Consider the following 18,472-nt stretch of genomic DNA (forward strand, 5'->3'; position numbering starts at 1 on the left):
ATAAGTGATATAACATCCATGATTCTTAAGATAGTTCAGAAGGATTTGTTAACTTGCTTTAATATCGCAGAGGTGAGGATTCTGTAAGCTGTTTCTGTGGGATGAACGGGGATCCCAGAATATGTATTTGGACGCATCGTTGCAAATACCGAGCTCAATAGTTCGTGTTCCATAGCATCCTATATCCACCACTTCAAATCCTGAATAGATCATTTCAGCTTACTACTTTACTACTGTTAAAGATTGAACAAAAATGCAGCTGAGATTTACCATATCGAGCAGGGTCTTGGATCATGGACAGCAAAGGGTTATATAAGTCCACGTAAATGAGTTGTGCTTCTGGAAGTCTTTTGTTGAGGGAGTCTATAAGGCCGGAGAGCTTTGAGTCGAAGAGCATTGCTGCTTGGTTCGCAGTCTCATAGCAGGCTTTCTTTATGCCTCCATTGAGTGTTCTCTCTACTGGTACACACCCAATTGGCGGTATATTTACTCCACACACTCTTGCTCCCAGTGCATAAAGTTCCTTGTAACATTAACAAACATAAGGAGTATACAGAATACGAAATTACACCCATAGCTCCCTTAATAAGCTATAGGGCTAATGCTCATGTTTGTCTAATGGTACCTGAATGAAATTTGAAGCTGATTCAAGCATGAGATCTGTATAAGCTCGAATATCATAGTCAACACTCCTCAGTGGTGTAGAAAAATAAGCTATAAGGTCATTGCTTCCTTGTGAAAGAATGAATAAGCTTTGTGACAGTAGAGTGGCTGTTCTTTCATTCCCAACTGCTGCGTTTATCTTGCGTTTGTATCCTTTAAACTAGTCTAATTGATCTGATACTATAGATAGAATTCAGAGAAATCAAGGATGTAATATATGATGTGATTTGTTGTATAAACAAAAGATTAATAGTGCAAAAGTAATATGTACATACCTGTAATTTGGGAGTAAGAGGGTCATATCCTGAACCTGCTGAGGCAAAACACACACCAGTAAGTAGGTCTTGAAGCTGCAAATTCGGATCCATATATGCCGGTAAAATTTTCTTCACTCCTACTCCTTCATCAGCTAAAAAACTAATCAAAATCAGTGTACCAATAGTAGTGGTACTAGTAATATATGCAGAAACAAACCTATGAGAAAACCACATATATAGAGTTCAGAATACCAATCTAGTCTGAAGGGACTTTCCCATTACTATATCTTCCAGTACGCTTTCCTCCCATAAAATCTCTCCCATAAGGTGGGTAATTGCTTTTGCTTGTTGTAATAATGTAGTTATTGTTGCCGGTATCCAATGTTGAATTTCCGAAAGTAAAGACTGCCGGAGTTGTTCCATCTGTGGTAAGTGTTACAGCAGCAACATAATGGAATAGGAATATACATAAGATCATTGCTAACGGTTGGACAGATGACGATGAAGAACAAAAATTTTGTGATAGAAGCGCCATTGTAAATAGTGATCAAACTTTTGCTTCTTCTACAAGTGATCGGCTTATACATCCTTTAAGAACATATCCACAGGTACAGCTTCAGCTCAATCGTTGTCTACACAACAATAATTCATAAGTTTGTTGTACCTGTAAGATTTAGTTGGAATTAATTTTCTAAATTAAATGTAGTAGGGCATTTGGAAGATAATTCCATATCAACTTATTTTCTACAAAATACCACTACTTCGTAGTCTATAACGTCGTTAGTTTTGGTGCCTATTCCTCTCCGGTGGAGACAATTTTGCATGATATTAATGATTTGTGTATTCAGGGTGACAACTATTAGGATCTAGAAGAGAACACATGGAAATTTATTACTGTTGGTAACTGTCAAATTCTTGAACAAACACAACCAACTCAAAGCAAAATGCATTACTAGGATTTACATACAACTGCTATGATTCTTCAGTTCAGAAGAATTTGTTAACTTGTTTCAATATTTCAGAGGTGAGGATCCTGCAAGCTGTTTCTGTGGGATGAAAACCATCCCAGAACATGTACTTAGACGCATCGTTACAAGTACCAGGAGTGTGCTTGTTACACAGAAGCCCGAACTCAACAATTCCTGTTCCACAGCATCCTTTATCCACCACTTCAAATCCTGAATCAATAAATCATTTCATTGAACTATTTTACTACTGTAAAAGATAGAATGAAAATGCAGCTAAGATAGTAAGATTACCATATTGAGCAGGGTCTTGGATAATGGACAAGAAAGGGTTATATATATCAATGTAAATCACTAGTGCTTCTGGAAGTCTCTTATTGAGGGAGTCTACAAGGGCAGAGAGCTTTGAGTTGTAGAGCATTGCTGCTTGGTTCTCAGCCTCAGAACAGGCTCTCTCTATGCCTCCACCTAGTGTTATCTGTGCCGGCCACACACCCAATTGGTGGCATACTTGCTACTCCAATCACTCTTGCTCCCAGTGCATAAAGTTTCTGTAATTTCTCCCACATTAACTAGGAAATTGAGTATAGAGAGTACAATATTTCACTACAGGTGGGAAAATGCTAGTGATTTCGAACAGTACCTGAAAGAAGGTTGAAGCAAATTCAAGCAGGAAGTCTGTATAAGCTGGTATATCATAGTGAGCACTCCTCAGTGGTGTAGCAAAATAACTAAAAGCAAGGTCATTGCTTCCCATCCAAATAATGAACAAGCTTTTTGACAGTAGAGTGGCTGTTTTTTCATTCCCAACTGCTGTGTTTATCTTACTTTTGTACTCCTTGAATAAGTCTAATTGATCTGATAATGACAAGACAGACTGATACAAATAGAAATCAGAGAAAGCAAGGATGTATGATATGTTGTAAACAAAAGATTAATAGAGCAAAAAAATGTATATATATATATATATATAGAGGGATTCTCAGGTTATATACATATATATATATATATATATATATCTGTGTGTGTGTACCTGTAATTCTGCAAATTCTGCAGTAAGAGGATCATATCCTGAACCTGCTGAGGCAAAACATACACCAGTAAGTAGGTCTTGGAGCTGCAAATTTGGATCCAGATAAGCTGGTAAAATCTTCTTCACTCCAAAAACTTCAGCTGGAAAACTAATCAACATCACAGAGTAGCAATAGTTGTACTACTAAGTACTAATATATATGCAGAAGAAGAAGTTTGATAACCAAGAACAATTTTATGCGACTCTGAGAAAAAAAAAATTGCATCTCTACTGTCACATTGACTTGTCTCTCACAGCCCCTTCAAAACTGTCCTTTAGGTGAGCAGGCCTCTACAAAGCAAACAAAAGGAACCACATATGTAGAGTTTATATTACCAATCAAGTCTGAGGGGACTCTTCCATTGCTAAATCTTCCGGTAGGCATTCCTCCCATAAAGTCTCTCCCGTAAGGGGGGAAATTGCTTTTGAGTCCAGAAATGATGTAGTCGTTATTGCCAGTATCCAACGTTGAATCTCCAAAAGCAAAGACTGCAGGAGTTGTTCCATTTGTGGGAAGTGTTACAGCAGCAACATTACGGTAGAGGAATATACATAAGATCATTGCCAACGGTTTGACAGATGATGATGAAGAACAAAATTTTTGTGATAGAAGCGCCATCGTAAATAGTGGATACTTTTGGTTCTTCTACAAGTTATTGGCTCTTGTGCTTTATAAGCATCTCCACAAGCACAGCTTCAGCTCAATGAGTTATAACACAATGATAAATGAAGTTTGTAGTGGCTGTTTTATTTAGTTATTAGAAATCATTTAATGTAGTTTGGCATTGGAAGACATATACTTCAACATCAATTTTTTCTGCCACAAAATCCCAATACACATGGATGTCACATGTACACAATTGATACTGAATGAACCAAATAGAGAACACATTGATCTGATAGGCTATGAAAGCTTAACACACCAAATCATATTCATTCTACTTCTTTGATGATGTATTATAGAAACCATGTTAAACACTTTATGCAATATCCCGATAGGCCTTTAGTGATGATGAAACTCTACACTTGTTATTCATGAATGAAGGTGGTTCAGTGTGACAAGTTGGTAACAGCTATCTGAAATTGCTGCTATTAAAGACGAGACTCACATCTTAGAGGTAAACCTCCTTGACTTGCCACATCTTCTTTCAACTGTACACAAGCAGTACTGAAGGCAACTGTAGTGAAACCTTGAAAGCAACAATGACAGTACCATATTGAGCAGGTTTTCGGATCTGGGAAAGCCAGAGTTATAGATAATCCATTCTCAGTTGTGATGGAATACACACTAGAGTTGGCAGCCTTGGTACTCCAATCTTCTTATGCAAGAGTTGGCACCAATGTAGAAAAAACACCACATTATCGCATAAAGTTCTCTAAGAACTTCCTTGCCTTTGAATTTATAGTGACATCAGGTAGGGACTAGGGTCGATTATCCCACCTTTCGATCTTATATCCATATTTTGACCTTTCAGTTTATAGGTATTTATGAGTAGATCATTTCTCTAAATTTTCAGCTATATTGAAAATTGTTAAGTCATTCATAAGTGTGATTTATCAATTATGAACTTGAACGGTTCATATTTGACAGATTTGGTTCGTCCATTAATTTGATCTAGTTTGTTATCTTAACGAACACCAATTTGGCTGAAAATTTGTAGAAATGATCTACTCATATAAATCTAAAAACTGAACGGATGAGATGTCAAAATGTGATCGAAAAATAGGTTTTTTAAACCATAAACCAAAAAGTCATCAACTAGTCCTTAATTTAAGAGTCCTCACTAGAATGGTTCCCGCAGAAGAACATCATGGTTGTGGGAATATATACATCTTTGGACTTGTTACCTGTATGTTTCCTACATATGTTAAACAAGGGCTAGATGTTTTCTTAGCAATGACAAGCTATCAACTTTGGTGTCTGTACCAAATTTCATCTTAGTAGCAAACTAGCAAATATAGTGGCCAAATGTAGACAACTTAAAACTTCATCTCATTTTCTGTCTTTCACCTTTTTCTCCTCAATTCAGCAATAAGTTGCAAGAAGTACTGAAGTACAGTTAATGATATGAGCTAGCAACTTCAATAATATGAGAATATACGGTATTTGTTAGTGATTTTTGGTATAGAACATTAGTACAGGTACTGACATATATTTCAAAAATCTTCTATCTTCGTACTTTTCAAGAGGACTTATTAAATCTTCAGTACTTTTTAAACCGGAGAAGTATTACATGTACCGTATAACCGTATTTTTTGTGTAGTTTACACATATTATGGAACAAGTTATTACATGAAGTATACACGTACATATTTTTTCTGTAGTATACATAGTATACATATATCTGTCATGTGATTGTTAAGAGGAACAAATCCTCATATCTTAATATCCTTTAAACTAATAGAGGAGAGGATCCTGTATGCCTTCTCTGTAGGATGAAAGCTATCCCAGAATAAGTACTTGGACACATCCGTACAAGTACCAGGGGAGGCTTTGTTACACAGAGGGCCAAATTCAAGGTTTCCTGTTCCACAGCATCCTTTATCCACCACTTCAAATCCTGAATCAAAAAATCGTTTCAGCGAATATGTACTCAGCTACAGTTAAAATGGTGAAAATGATGATGATGCATTACCATATTGAGCAGGGTTTTGTAAGAGAGAAAGCAAAGGGCTGTAGTTTTCAATGTAGATGAAGTGTGCTTCTGGAAGTCTCTCATTAAGGGAATTTATAAGGTGGGAGAGCTTTGAGTTGAAGAGAATTGCTGCTTGGTTAGCAGTTTCGTAGCAGGCTTTCTCTATACCTCCATCGAGTGTTCTCAGTGCTGGCAAACACCCAATTGGTGGTACAGATAATATTCCAATCACTCTTGATCCCAGTGCATGAAGTTCCTGTAATTTCTCCCCACATTAACCAAAATAAAGAGCACAAGGCTAGTCCTCTTATGAAACTCAAAATAAGTTGGACAGTGTTAATGTTTGCAATTGTTCGACTTGCACCTGCAAGAAAGTTGAAGCTGATTGAATCATGAGATCTGTATAAGCTGGAATGTCATAGTGAGGGCTCCTCAGCGGTGTGGAAAAATAATTGATTGCAAAGTCATTGCTTCCCATGGAAACAAAGGAAATGCTTTTCGACAGTATAGTGGCTGTTCTTTCATTCCCAACTGCTGCAGATATCTTGCTTTTGTATTTTCTGAACATGCCTAATTGATCTGGTAGTGACAAGACAGACTGATACAAATAAAACTAAAAGGAATCAAGGATGTAATCTTTTGAAGAAGTTTCATGTAATAAGATGTATATAGTTAAGATGAATAGAGTGAAAGACGTTTTATATACAAGTAGTTTGGGAGTGAGAGGGTCATATCCTGATCCTGCTGAGGCAAAACATACACCAGTAAGTAGATCTTGAAGCTGCAAATTCGGATCCAGATAAGCCGGCAAAATCTTCTTCACTCCATATTTTTCAGCTGAAAATTGATTTGCATGACTAATCAAAAATCAAAAATATTATACCAATAGTGGTAGTATGGATATATGTGGAACTGGCAATTATAAACCACATAGAGCATGTGTTCCTTAGAATTTTGGTTACCAACTAAATCTGAGGGGAGTTTTCCATTGCAAAATCTTCCAGTAGGCTTTCCTCCCACAAAGTCTCTCCCATAAGGTGGGAAATTGCTTTTGGCTAAAGAAATTATGTAGTCGTTATTGCCAGTATCGAATATTGAATCTCCGAAAGCAAACACCGCTCGAGTTGTTTCATTTGTGGGTAATGCTGTTACTGCAGCAACATTATGGGGGAAGAAAATGACTATAATGATTGAAAAAACTCTGACAGATGAGACACAAGCCATTGTAATATGTTGGTACTTTTGTTTCTTCTACAAGCAATTGAGTTTTAGGGTTTTATACCACAAATAAAGTTTCAGCTAAATTAATATTGGGGAAAAACAATAATGAACTTTGAAGTAGCTGGTGGATATTAGTTGGACTTAAAATTATGTAGTTTGATGTCAATTGCAAGATAATTCCAAAATACGTTTGCTAATAGTACAAGCTAGATGCATATATACAATTATTATGGAATGAAACTACATTAAATGGGTAGGGTATTAAACCTTATATTGTTCCTGATTGATAATGAATCATATATGCATGCAAACCAGTTAAACACTTGGCAAATGAATTATGTAATAGGAATTTTGGGACAAAACCCTGCACCAGGTAGTAAATTCTGAACAATATCAGTGCAATGCAATATATATGTTGAGGAGAAGCTGATCTCAGAGTCTCCTAACCCTGCATCCTATAATCGACACTTCATAAGTCTTGCCAGTTTCACAAAATGTGATATAACAATGTCATGAGGTCTCCTCCAGTGTAGGAAAACTAAGTAATCACAATGTCGTCACTGCAGGTCCATAATTTGCTGCAGCTAGCTTAATTATTGGAGTGAAGTCATGTACTTGTGCAGCAGCTAGCTTCTGGGCTATTTCTTGCCTGTCCTGAAGCTGTAGACTTTGCCATTGCTAATTGAGCAACAAGGACTGCAGTTGCTAAACCATCTGGTAGATTTTCTTCCTACAGGGAATTGGTTTTGGCTATAGTGTTCATATGTGGTTGTTGAATCTCCTGCCAGAAACAATAATTCTGTTTTTTTTTTCCCCTAACAGTGTTATAGCAGCTAGCAGCATTTGTTGAAGACAATGCTTTCCTGGTCTCCCTAGGATAGTGTAGTGTGGATCCACTTGCTTTGTATTGTTTTGCTTTAACTTGAATAAAATATCTAGAGTATGCCACTTAATTAGCTTATGTTCGGCTGTTAAAGATGATTTTCATTGATTCAATCTTGGCAATACTGTACAGATATATATGCCAAGCAATAGCTGGCAGTTACAATTAGGCTACAATGAGAGTTAAAAGACTACAGCTACAAGAATCAAAACTATTCTACAGTTACACAATCTGGTTTTAATGAGGAAGAGGAAATCTCTCTAACATCATCGACTTCTCTCTAATATCACTTGGTCGGCAGGTCGGTTGAATAAGCTTTAATCCAGTAATAATGGACCCACTGACCTACATAAGTACATAGCCTTTAAGGATCAGAACCGCATACTGAAAATATCAAGCTAACCACTGTCTGCTGATATTTTCTATCTTGTTCTCTGCTTCTGTTGCTAGTGCAATAATACCAATCAAAACTCCTTTGACATGTTAACAGATTGTGGTACGTTTATTCATATCAGAAGCTAAGCTAGATTCCAACAACCTTATGGTAGATGGCTACACGTAAGGTGATCGAGATGATAGTTCACAGGAAAGAAAATATACTAATACCTCAAGTCATTTTAGGAGATGTGGAACCCTGCTATTTGAATTAGGAGGCATAAGAATGCAGATGTTGAGATATAAATCCCATATCGGGAAAATGAGACATTGTCTGTGGGAAAATGAGACATTGTCTGTGGTTTATAAGAGTTTGTGTCACTCCATACATTGCTAATTAGTTTTGGATGTGAACCCCAGACTACTTTATCATGGTATCAGAGCGGGTTACCCACATTCACGTGTGAATGCGTAACGGCCACACGAACTCCACGTCGCGTGTTAGACTTCAAAATTCTTTACACATGCCGGGGCATGTTGAGATATAAATATCACATTCGCTACACATGCGGAGACGTGTTGAGATATAAATATCACATCGGAGAAATAGGACTTTGCTTGTAGTTTACTACTTTATCAGCAGATCATGGTTCTGGAAAAAACGGGTTGAATATCATTTCCTATATATGTACTAAAGTTGGTCTTAGTAGCAATTCAGATGTATGTTAACAGATGGAACTTTTATTATATTATTTCCTTTTATGGGTTTCCCTTTAGCTTTTCTCCATCCAACAATAAGCTGCTAGATAATCACGGTTGATGATATGAGCTAGACACTCATATCTTAGCTTTCTCTAAAATCATAGAGGTGAGGATCCTGTATGCCTTCTCTGTGGGATGAATGCTATCCCAGTATAAGTACTCGGACACATTGTTACAAGTACCCGGGGAGAGTTTGTTACACAGAGGGCCAAATTCAAGATTTCCTGTTCCACAGCATCCTTTATCCACCACTTCAAATCCTGAACCGATAAATCATTTCAGCAAAATATTACTTACTTTGCTATGCTTTTAAAGACAACAAAACGAAGATAGGACAGTACCATATTGAGCAGGGTTTTGGATCAATGAAAGCAAAGTGGTATATATGTCAAGGTAAATGACTTTTGCTTCTGGAAGTCTCACATTGAGGGAATCTATAAGGGTGCGGAGCTTAGAGTTGAAGAGGACTGCTGCTTGGTTCTCGGTATCATAGCACGCTCTCCCTATGCCTCCATGAAGAGTTCTCTCAAATGGAAAGCACCCAGATGGTAGTACACCTAGTATTCCAATCACTCTTGCTCCCACTGCATAAATTGCCTATAAACAGCATAAAGCAATAATGTCACACTCTAAAAAAGCTGGACAGTGCTAATGTTGGCAATTCATCGACACTGGTACCTGAATGAAATCTGAAGCAAACTTAATCAGGAGATCTGTGTATGCTTGAATGTCATATTGAGAACTCCTCAGTGGTGTAGCAAAATAATTAAATGCAAGGTCAATGCTTCCCACAGAAAGAACAAAAAAGCTTTTCGACAGTATAGTGGCTGTTGTTTCATTCCCAACTGCTGCAGTTATTTTGCTTTTGTATTCTTTGAACAAGTTTAACTGATCTGGTAGTGCCAAGGCAGTCTGATACAATAGAATTGAAACAAAAAAAAGGGATGTGCTATATGACATGATGTATATACTAAAAGTAGTAAATGATATGAATGAATAGTCACATATACCAGCAATTTGGCAGTTTCAGGATCATATCCTGATCCTGCTGAAGCAAAGTTCACACCGGTAAGTAAGTCTTGAAGCTGCAAAGTCGGATCCAGATAAGCCGGCAATATCTTCTTCACTCCATATATTTCAGCTGAAAATTAATTTTCAGAAAGATTGTACTCATTTTAGTAATAGTGAGAAAGGGTATTAGTGTTGGTATAAATACATGCAGAACGTAGCAGAATATAAACCACACATAGAGCATGTATTCTTTAGAATTTAGGTTACCAATAAGATCAGAGGGGAGTTTTCCATTGCTAGATCTTCCTGTAGGCTTTCCTCCCACAAAGTCTCTCCCATAAGGTGGGAAATTGCTTTTGCCTATTGAAATGATGTAGTTGTTATTGCCTGTATCCAAAAATGAATCTCCGAAAGTAAAGACTGCTAGAGTGGTTCCATTTTTGGGTGGTGGTACTGCAGCAACATTATGATGGAGGAGGAATATGACTACAAAAATTGAGAAAAACTTGACAGATGAAGATGAAAGAACAAGTCCTTGGGAGAGATCAAAAGCCATTGTAATATGTGTGGATACTTGTATCTTTTGCATCTTCTACAAGTAATCGATAGAGCTTATGGTATTTATAAGCATCTCCATGACAAGTCCACAACTTCTTCACATTGACAATTAGGCAGGATGGGCCACAAGGACAAATTCTGGTCTCGTGTATGGACTATCAACTTCTTCATCGTCTTGAACAGCATCGATCAGGGTTTAAGGATTTTACAAACACACTGTTCTTCTCTCAAGGTAAAATTGGTTCCTCTTTCTATGCTTTAATTTATGTATCAAATTTAATGTGATTGGGCTACTAGCAATGTTCTAAAAGGCGTTAGGCGGTAGGCGGGCGGTAACCCGCAGCCTAGAGCCTGGACAGCCTAGGCGAGGATTAGGCAGGGACTATGCGTCTATGCGATTTGTATTTTTTAAGATTTCTTAATTAAAAATATATATTTTATGCTATTTAATATTTGAAAATGGTCAAAATATGGATAAATTATTCAACATAAATCTAGTCAGACTCATTTATAAAATAAATTATAACTAAAATTTAGCATAATTTCCCGTAAAAAGTGAGCAACAACAACAATAAACATATATACTTCTAATTTTAAACACACCATTAACTTTTATACTCTCATACTCCCCACAATATAACAATCCCACCACGAAAAGAAAACAATGTCACTTAGAGACATTACCAATTAAAAAGACTTTGTCATGTCATTCTTAAGCAAAAAGACAATGTTATCATTTTCAAATCTAATGGTTCTAGATTATTTTGTTTTTTTATTAAGAAAGAAATGATTATTATGTCTTTTCTTTTATAAAAAGTATATATTTTTAGTCTTTTCTCTCTTTTAATTTTCATCACGATCATGTTTAGATAATGTTGCCTAGAATAAACACCAAAAGATAATATGAAAATACATATAATGTTGCCTAGATCGATATACATATAATTTGTCCAAGAAAAAACAATTTCATCCAATATAAAAATTTACATATATGTAAATCATCCAAGATAAAGTTTATATATATACATATTGTAATTTTAACCCGTAATATAATATAAATAAATGATAAGTTAAAATTCTAGAACTAGATTTAGATTCACAAAAGATAGAAAAGAAATTTTAATAAATTTACGATATTAATAAATTTATGGTGTAAAGGCTTCATTTACTAACTAGATCATTATTAAGAAAATATTCCATATTAGTTTATATCAACTATTAATTGTTAGGGTTAAAATTGTCTCTTTACTCAAAAATAACTTGGCGTGATTTTTAAAATTGATGAAGTGTCTAGGTGATATGACATGCCACTTACGATTAAGGTCATAAATCTCAGGTCTCATTAAGACCCTCTAGTATTACCCATGAAATAACATGTTTATCAAATTCCAATAACTTTGCTTTATTTTCTGTCTTTAAAAGGGAAAATGTGTGGGGATTGCATTTCAATCTCAGGGAAGCATGAAGATGTGGAAAATATAGGCTATGTCATACCAGTTATTAATATTATGCACCTCATTTTGGATTATGAGAAGAAATGTGCTTGTTACATGATACATGATGTGCTCATATTATCCTATATTTATATGCCTCATAATATTCGTATTTGTGTTTAGTTCTCTTATTTGTGATTGATTTATGTTAATTTAGTGTTTTTGTAAGTTTGTGTCATAGAGAGAAAAAAATGAGCTAAAATGCGCAAATAAGGATTGAAATGAGACTGCAATCCCAAATGCCAGAATATGCCTGTGTCGAACGTACTACTTAGCTGAATTACTGGGAACGACTTAGATCGAATCAGACAATGAGCCTTATATCATTGGAAAGCTACAAATGTCTACTATTTGTAGAATTTTATAAATTTCGATTTTAATACTTCTAGACTGAGTTATGATCGTTTGAAATTCGTGCATCTGAGATTTAGTAAGCACGAGTTTCATGCTTTTGGGATCATTGCAATAATTGAAGTCATGTAGGCTTCTTTAATGATAGGGTTCGAGAGGGAGTAAAAGGGAATGAATGGGATGATGTTACATATATGTGAATTATTGCTGCTTGCCAATTGGGACCTTTTTCATCTGTGGCACCAAGCAACCTAAGCATGCATGAATATATAATCTCCACAAAATCTCTAAAAAAGAAATACATAAATTAGGTGAGGTATCAAACTTAAAAAATCTAGGTCGGGGAACACAAAACTAGCATGAACCACTTAGGATAAAAACAAAATGTATTTTGATCCCTGGGTCAACATTTTGATTGAATGAGAGGTACGTGTGTTGTGCATATACAACCAGCAGAATCATAGAAAATAGCTAAAATCTTAGATAGTGAACTATGCAATATAGCTGTATAGGCCTTTTGGGACAAAACTGTGCACTCGTTATTCATGGAAGGTAGTAAGCGGGGACAATATTATTGCAACGCAATATGTTTCGTGGAAGCGTCAAAAGTTCTTGGGCAGAAGCTGACCATAGAGCTTCCTGACCCTGCAAATCTTAGTGCTTTCAAAATGCCTGAACCTCATATATTTTTTTACCAACATATTGAATATCCATTTATCTCTTTGTTACTCAAATATTAGAATGGTCATTCTGGTTTCAGAACAGTCTGCTTCAGCAGCCATACCACTCTTCACTACTAACTGCGGTAAGGAAATACCATATTGAGCAGGGTTTTGGGTCTGGGAAGTTAGAGGTTGCAGGTATGGGAAAAGTAGACTAGCCTGGGTTTTCCATTCCTTGTTGCAAGGTCTACACAAGAACTACTGAAACAATTGATCTCAAACCATATATAAAACCAACATATATAGGATTTAGTACATTCTTTCGTTATGTATGTCTTACTTGATCAGCTAAAAGTTCTCAAATAATAAGAGAATACTTGAAATGAACACAACCAACTCGATTACAAAACTTAGCAATCTGAGGACAGCAGTTAACTTGCTCAGAAGAATTTGTTATAATATTTGTTCTGTAACTTTAGAAGTGAGGATCCTGTATGCCTTTTCTGTAGGATGAAAGCTATCCCAGAATATGTACTTGGACACATTGTCACAAGTACCAGGGGAGGCTTTGTTACACAAAGGGCCAACCTCAATATATCCTGTTCCACAGCATCCTTTATCCACCACTTCAAATCCTGAATCAATTAATCATTTCAGCCAATTACTTGCGAAATTTGCTACTGTTAAAGATAATGAAAATGGATTTCAAAAAAAAAAAAGATAATGAAAATGATGAAATATTACCATATTGAGCAGGGTTTTGGATTATGGAAAGCAAAGGGGTATATATATCAGCGTAAAAGAGTTGTGCTTCTGGAAGTCTCTTATTGAGGAAGTCTATTTGGGTGGAGAGCTTGGAGTTGAAGAGCATTGCTGCTTGGTTCTCGGCCTCGTAGCATGCCCTCTCTATGCCTCCATGCAGTGTTCTCTGTGATGGCAAGCACCCAAGTGGTGGCAAGTTGAGTACTCCAATGATTCTTGCTCCCAGTGCATAAAGTTCCTGTAATCTCTTTCCACATTAACTAACAAAAAGAGTAGTACTGGTATGACAATATAAACCTAGCACTCGAAAAATTTGTTGGACAGTGCTAATGTTTGCAATTGTTTGACTTGTACCTGAACAAAATTTATTGCTGATTCGAGCAGGAGATCTGTATAAGCTGAAATGTCATAGTGAGGGCTCCTCAGTGGTGTTGTAAAATAATTATTTGCGATGTCATCGCTTCCCACAGCAACAATGTATCCGCCTTTTGATATTATAGTGGCTGCTCTTTCCTCCCCAACTGCTGCAATCATCTTGCTTTTGTATTGTTTGAAGAAGTCTAATTGATCTGATAATGGAATGGCAGACTGATACACATAGAATTAGAAGAAAGCAAGCATGCATACAGTAATATGCTACAGATTTGAAGTGTAATATGTACCAGTAATTTGGAAGTGAAAGGGTCATATCCTGCACCTGCTGAGGCAAAACATACACCAGTAAGTAGGTCTTGAAGCTGCAAATTCGGATCTAGATAAGCTGGCAAAATCTTCTTCACTCCAAATTCTTCAGCTAAAAATTAATTTGCTTAAGTGATCGGTATTAACTAGTAAGCAACAAAATTGTAGCAATTATGGTAGTATGAATATATGCAAAACCAATATAGTAGAAACCACAACAAATATGTATTCCTAGGAGTTTAGATTACCAACGAAGTCTGAGGGGACTCTTCCATCGCTAAACTTCCTGTAGGCATTCCTCCCATAAAGTCTCTCCCATAAGGTGGGAAATTGCTTTTGGTTATAGAAATGATGTAGTCATTATTGCCAGTATCCAATATTGAGTCTCCGAAAGCAAACACCGCTGGAAATGTTTCATTTCTGGGTAGTGTTTCAGCAGCAACATTATGGGAGAGCAATATAAGTAAGATAGTCACAAAAACTATGATAGATGAAGATGAAGGAAGAATTTTTGGGGAGAGAAAAGCCATTGTAATATGTGATTACTTACGCTTCTTCTGCAAGTGATCGACTTTCAGGTCTTTATAAGCATCTCTATAACCGCAGCTTCTGCTCAATCATCTGGCCTAGAACAATAATGTACTTTGTTGTAGCTGTTCAATATAGTTGGATTTAATGTACATTGCTCTGCAATGCATGAAAATACCAATTCTTCTTAGGGGAATCTTAGCCACCACAAAAACAGTTGCACAATGATTACAAAAAAAAAGGAGAGAAGCACACTAATTGGGCGGGCAGTCAAAACCTTAAATGCAATATGGTTTATTACCTCCATTATGAAACATGTCTGATAACCAATAGCCGACAGATAGCCGATAGACAGCCGATAGCCTACTGTGATGGAAATAATTTTAGCTCTTCCAACAGCTTGATAATACTATTTCTTCAGTTGCTGCATCTAGATTTCTTCAACAAATTTCCAGAAAATGTACAATAAAAGTAACTTACAGACCATGAAATAGGTTAAAATTGTGATATTCAACTCAGTCTTCATATGTTGTTTCTAGGATCCACTATTCAGTCTTCTAACCAATCAATGCTGGAATTGTTCCGGTAGTGTGTTATAGCAGCAGCAGCATTATGGTAGGTCATATAACTATGATGATGAAGAAGGAAGACGATGTCAGGCAAGAACTCCATTTCTTTATGTTACCATCTTTTAAGCGTTTCTGTAAGTAAATCATCTTAGGTCAGTTGGATCTAGTTTGGTTTGATTTGATGCAATTTTAATCTTTGCCAAACTCATAGGTCATAGCCACAAAAGAAAAGAAAAGAAGAGTCCAAAGTCTAGACCATTGCCTGCTCCTATGTTTATTGCTAGTGTGCAGTGCAATGAATTCTGAAAAGTAACTATTACAATAAAACTGTTCGGTGCAACGTGCAAAGCAATTCGTAAGTCTCCAATATTGTTCATGAAAGCATCAAGGTAGCACCACATTATATGATTATATCGAATTGTTCAAACTCGATGGAAGCTGCTCAAGCTTCTCATAATCCACAAAAAAATTTACAATTTTCAAGATATTGTTAGAATCAACAAACTTACATGATCATAATACCTCCTTTTCAAGTTTCAACACAGCCATGAAGGCTTCTTGAGGCACATCAACTTTACCGATTGCCTTCATTCTTTTCTTCCCCTCGGCCTGTTTCTTAAGCAATTTCTTTTTCCTTGAAATGTCTCCGCCATAGCATTTGGCTAAAACATCCTTTCTAATTGCCGATAAAGCTTCACTGGCAATCACTTTCGTACCTATGCATGCTTGAATTGGCACCTTAAACATCTGTCTTGGTATAAGCTCCTTCAGCTTTAGTGTCAAAGCCCTCCCTACAGCATATGCCTTATCCTTGTGAACAATAGTAGACAATGGCTCTACATGATCACCATTAATCTGAATATCAAGTCTTATCAGATCACTTTCTTTGTAACCAAGTAAAGTATACTCCATGCTAGCATAACCCTTACTTCTGGACTTGAGCTGGTCAAAGAAATCACCTACCATCTCAGCCAGGGGTAGTTCATACGTGAGTGACGCCCTATTCTCAGCAATAAACTTCATCTCCTTAAACTCTGCTCTCCTGTCCTGCGCCAACTCCATGAGGGGGCCGATATACTCTTTCGGTGTAAGCATCTCAATCTTCACAATAGGCTCCTCAATCGACTTCCTCTTCCCAGGCTCAGGAAGCAAAGACGGATTCGAGCATTCAACAACTTCACCATTCACACAGTTCACTTTATACACAACACTAGGTGCAGTAGTAATCAAGCTCAGATTGTACTCCCTCTCCAACCTCTCCTGCACAATCTCCATATGCAAAAGCCCCAAGAACCCACACCTAAACCCAAACCCCATAGCACTGGAAGTCTCCGGCTCAAACTTCAATGCAGCATCATTAAGCTGCAGCTTCTCGAGCGCGTCCCTCAGCTCCGGAAACTGGTCTGCATCCACAGGAAACATCCCACAGAACACCATCGGAGTAGCCTCCTCATAACCCGGCAATGAACTCTCAGCCTTCCTACCATAATGCGTGATCGTATCCCCAACTCTAGCATCCGCCACCGACCTTATAGAAGCCGAAAGAAACCCCACCTCACCGGCATAAAGCTCCCCGACCTGAAACTGCGTCGGAGACAACACCCCAAGATCATCAGCATAATAGTCCTTCCCACTCGCCATGAAACAAACCCTGTCCCCCTTCTTTATCTTCCCATCAACCACCCTGAAGTAGACTATCACACCGCGGTAAGGGTCATAATAGCTGTCGAAAATGAGCGCCCGGAGAGGCTTGTCAGCCGTGTCAGCAGGAGGAGGTACTCTTTCAACAATGGCATCAAGAATTTCTTTAATCCCAATGCCTTCCTTTGCGGAACACAGTATCGCATTGCTGCAATCCAATCCAATCACTTCTTCTATTTCCTTCATTACAGTGTCCGGGTCCGCCCCGGGAAGATCAATCTTGTTCAGCACCGGGATAATCTCTAGATTGTTCTCCAACGCAAGATACACATTCGCCAATGTCTGCGCCTCCACGCCTTGGGAAGCGTCCACGACTAATAAAGCGCCTTCACACGCGGCGAGAGACCGGGAGACTTCGTAGCTGAAGTCCACGTGTCCGGGAGTGTCGATGAGGTTGAGGCAGAAAGGCTCGCCGGATTTGTAGGCGTATCTCATGCGAGCTATCTGGAGCTTGATGGTGATGCCGCGCTCGCGCTCGAGGTCCATGTTGTCGAGGAACTGCTCCTTCATCTCGCGCTTCTGGACGGTTCCGGTGGACTCGAGGAGCTTATCGGCGAGAGTGGACTTGCCGTGGTCGATGTGGGCGATGATGCAGAAGTTGCGGATGTGGGAGATGGGGACTTTGGAGAGGCGGTCGTGGCCGAGCTGGGGGGAGGTGGGCTGGGCGGCGCCGGCGGCCTGAGAGAGGATGTGGAAGTTGGGTTTGGGTTTATGGAGGTTGGGGGTTTTGGGGAGGAGGGTTTTGGAGGGGGAGAGGGAGAAGAAGGGTAAGGAGGAGGTGGTGGGATGGGAGCGTTGGGGAGTGGTGGTGGCGGTGGTGGAGAGGAGGAAGGCCGGAGAGCGGGAAGAGAGGTTTGCGGCCATTTTTGGCCGGAAAACCAGTTTGGATTGAGTTGTGGTGAAATGTGGCTTTGGGCTACATTTTGTGTTTTGGATTGAGTTTTTTGACTAATATTTTTATGTGGTCTCAGTCGCTCAGAGACAGAGAGGCCCATGAAAAAACAAAAACTTGAGGCTGATAAAGGATAAAGTGTAGAGATAAAAAGATAACAAGAGAGTCATCATCTTATTCATTGACAGGAGCCCTTTATATGACAGGAGCCCTTTATATGACAGGAGCCCTTTATATAGGGAATTACACAATACCAATATGGTAAGGATATGAATATATAGATCTAGTCTAACTACATATCCTATTGGCATAAGGCCAAGGCACACATAGAGAATATCCTAGAACACTCCCCCTTGTGCCGCGCGCTGATATGCCGATGGTGCTGATCTGTTGCCTCGTCAAAAACCTCGTCAAGTCACAAAAACCCTGT

At 38.0% G+C, this 18,472-nt stretch overlaps 3 protein-coding genes and 2 pseudogenes across 4 annotated transcripts; all 5 read right to left on the bottom strand.

Annotated features, from left to right (window-relative positions):
- Positions 1–48: 48 nt before the first annotated feature.
- LOC101294309 lies at positions 49–1,398 on the bottom strand (annotated as a pseudogene).
- A 509-nt stretch (positions 1,399–1,907) lies between these two features.
- LOC101294606 (GDSL esterase/lipase At3g14820-like) lies at positions 1,908–3,576 on the bottom strand. The gene is given in 6 exon segments (XM_004289028.1): positions 1,908–2,098; positions 2,180–2,372; positions 2,374–2,436; positions 2,529–2,762; positions 2,919–3,058; positions 3,294–3,576. Coding segments are annotated over 6 exon segments (1,104 nt in total).
- A 1,574-nt stretch (positions 3,577–5,150) lies between these two features.
- LOC101294893 lies at positions 5,151–10,401 on the bottom strand (annotated as a pseudogene). The gene is made up of 12 exons (XR_183839.1): positions 10,113–10,401; positions 9,845–9,975; positions 9,513–9,746; positions 9,176–9,431; positions 8,922–9,094; positions 7,872–7,913; positions 7,204–7,240; positions 6,556–6,744; positions 6,300–6,430; positions 5,958–6,191; positions 5,594–5,849; positions 5,151–5,518 (listed from the first exon to the last, which is right to left on the bottom strand). The product of XR_183839.1 is annotated as an uncharacterized LOC101294893 (transcript).
- A 2,961-nt stretch (positions 10,402–13,362) lies between these two features.
- Positions 13,363–14,882, bottom strand: LOC101295178 (GDSL esterase/lipase At1g20120-like). The gene is made up of 4 exons (XM_004289029.1): positions 14,601–14,882; positions 14,026–14,259; positions 13,654–13,909; positions 13,363–13,544 (listed from the first exon to the last, which is right to left on the bottom strand). The coding sequence occupies exons 1-4, from the start codon at positions 14,880–14,882 to the stop codon at positions 13,363–13,365; spliced, it is 954 nt and encodes a 317-aa protein (XP_004289077.1).
- A 487-nt stretch (positions 14,883–15,369) lies between these two features.
- LOC101295464 (translation factor GUF1 homolog, chloroplastic-like) lies at positions 15,370–18,014 on the bottom strand. The gene is made up of 2 exons (XM_004289030.1): positions 15,959–18,014; positions 15,370–15,581 (listed from the first exon to the last, which is right to left on the bottom strand). The coding sequence occupies exon 1, from the start codon at positions 18,012–18,014 to the stop codon at positions 15,963–15,965; it is 2,052 nt and encodes a 683-aa protein (XP_004289078.1). The 3' UTR covers positions 15,370–15,581; positions 15,959–15,962.
- Positions 18,015–18,472: the final 458 nt, after the last annotated feature.

The sequence above is a fragment of the Fragaria vesca genome, linkage group LG1 (assembly GCF_000184155.1).
Source record: "Fragaria vesca subsp. vesca linkage group LG1, FraVesHawaii_1.0, whole genome shotgun sequence".
Taxonomy (NCBI): Eukaryota; Viridiplantae; Streptophyta; class Magnoliopsida; order Rosales; family Rosaceae; genus Fragaria; species Fragaria vesca.

Coding starts and splice junctions, on each gene's coding strand:
- LOC101295178 (XM_004289029.1), bottom strand. CDS start 14,882: ATGGCTTTTCTCTCCCCAAAAATTCTTCCTTCATCTTCATCTATCATA. Junction 14,260..14,600: donor AGTCCCCTCAGACTTCGTTG/GTAATCTAAACT, acceptor TATGTGTATCAG/TCTGCCATTCCATTATCAGA. Junction 13,545..13,653: donor CCAAAACCCTGCTCAATATG/GTAATATTTCAT, acceptor TAATTGATTCAG/GATTTGAAGTGGTGGATAAA.
- LOC101295464 (XM_004289030.1), bottom strand. CDS start 18,014: ATGGCCGCAAACCTCTCTTCCCGCTCTCCGGCCTTCCTCCTCTCCACC.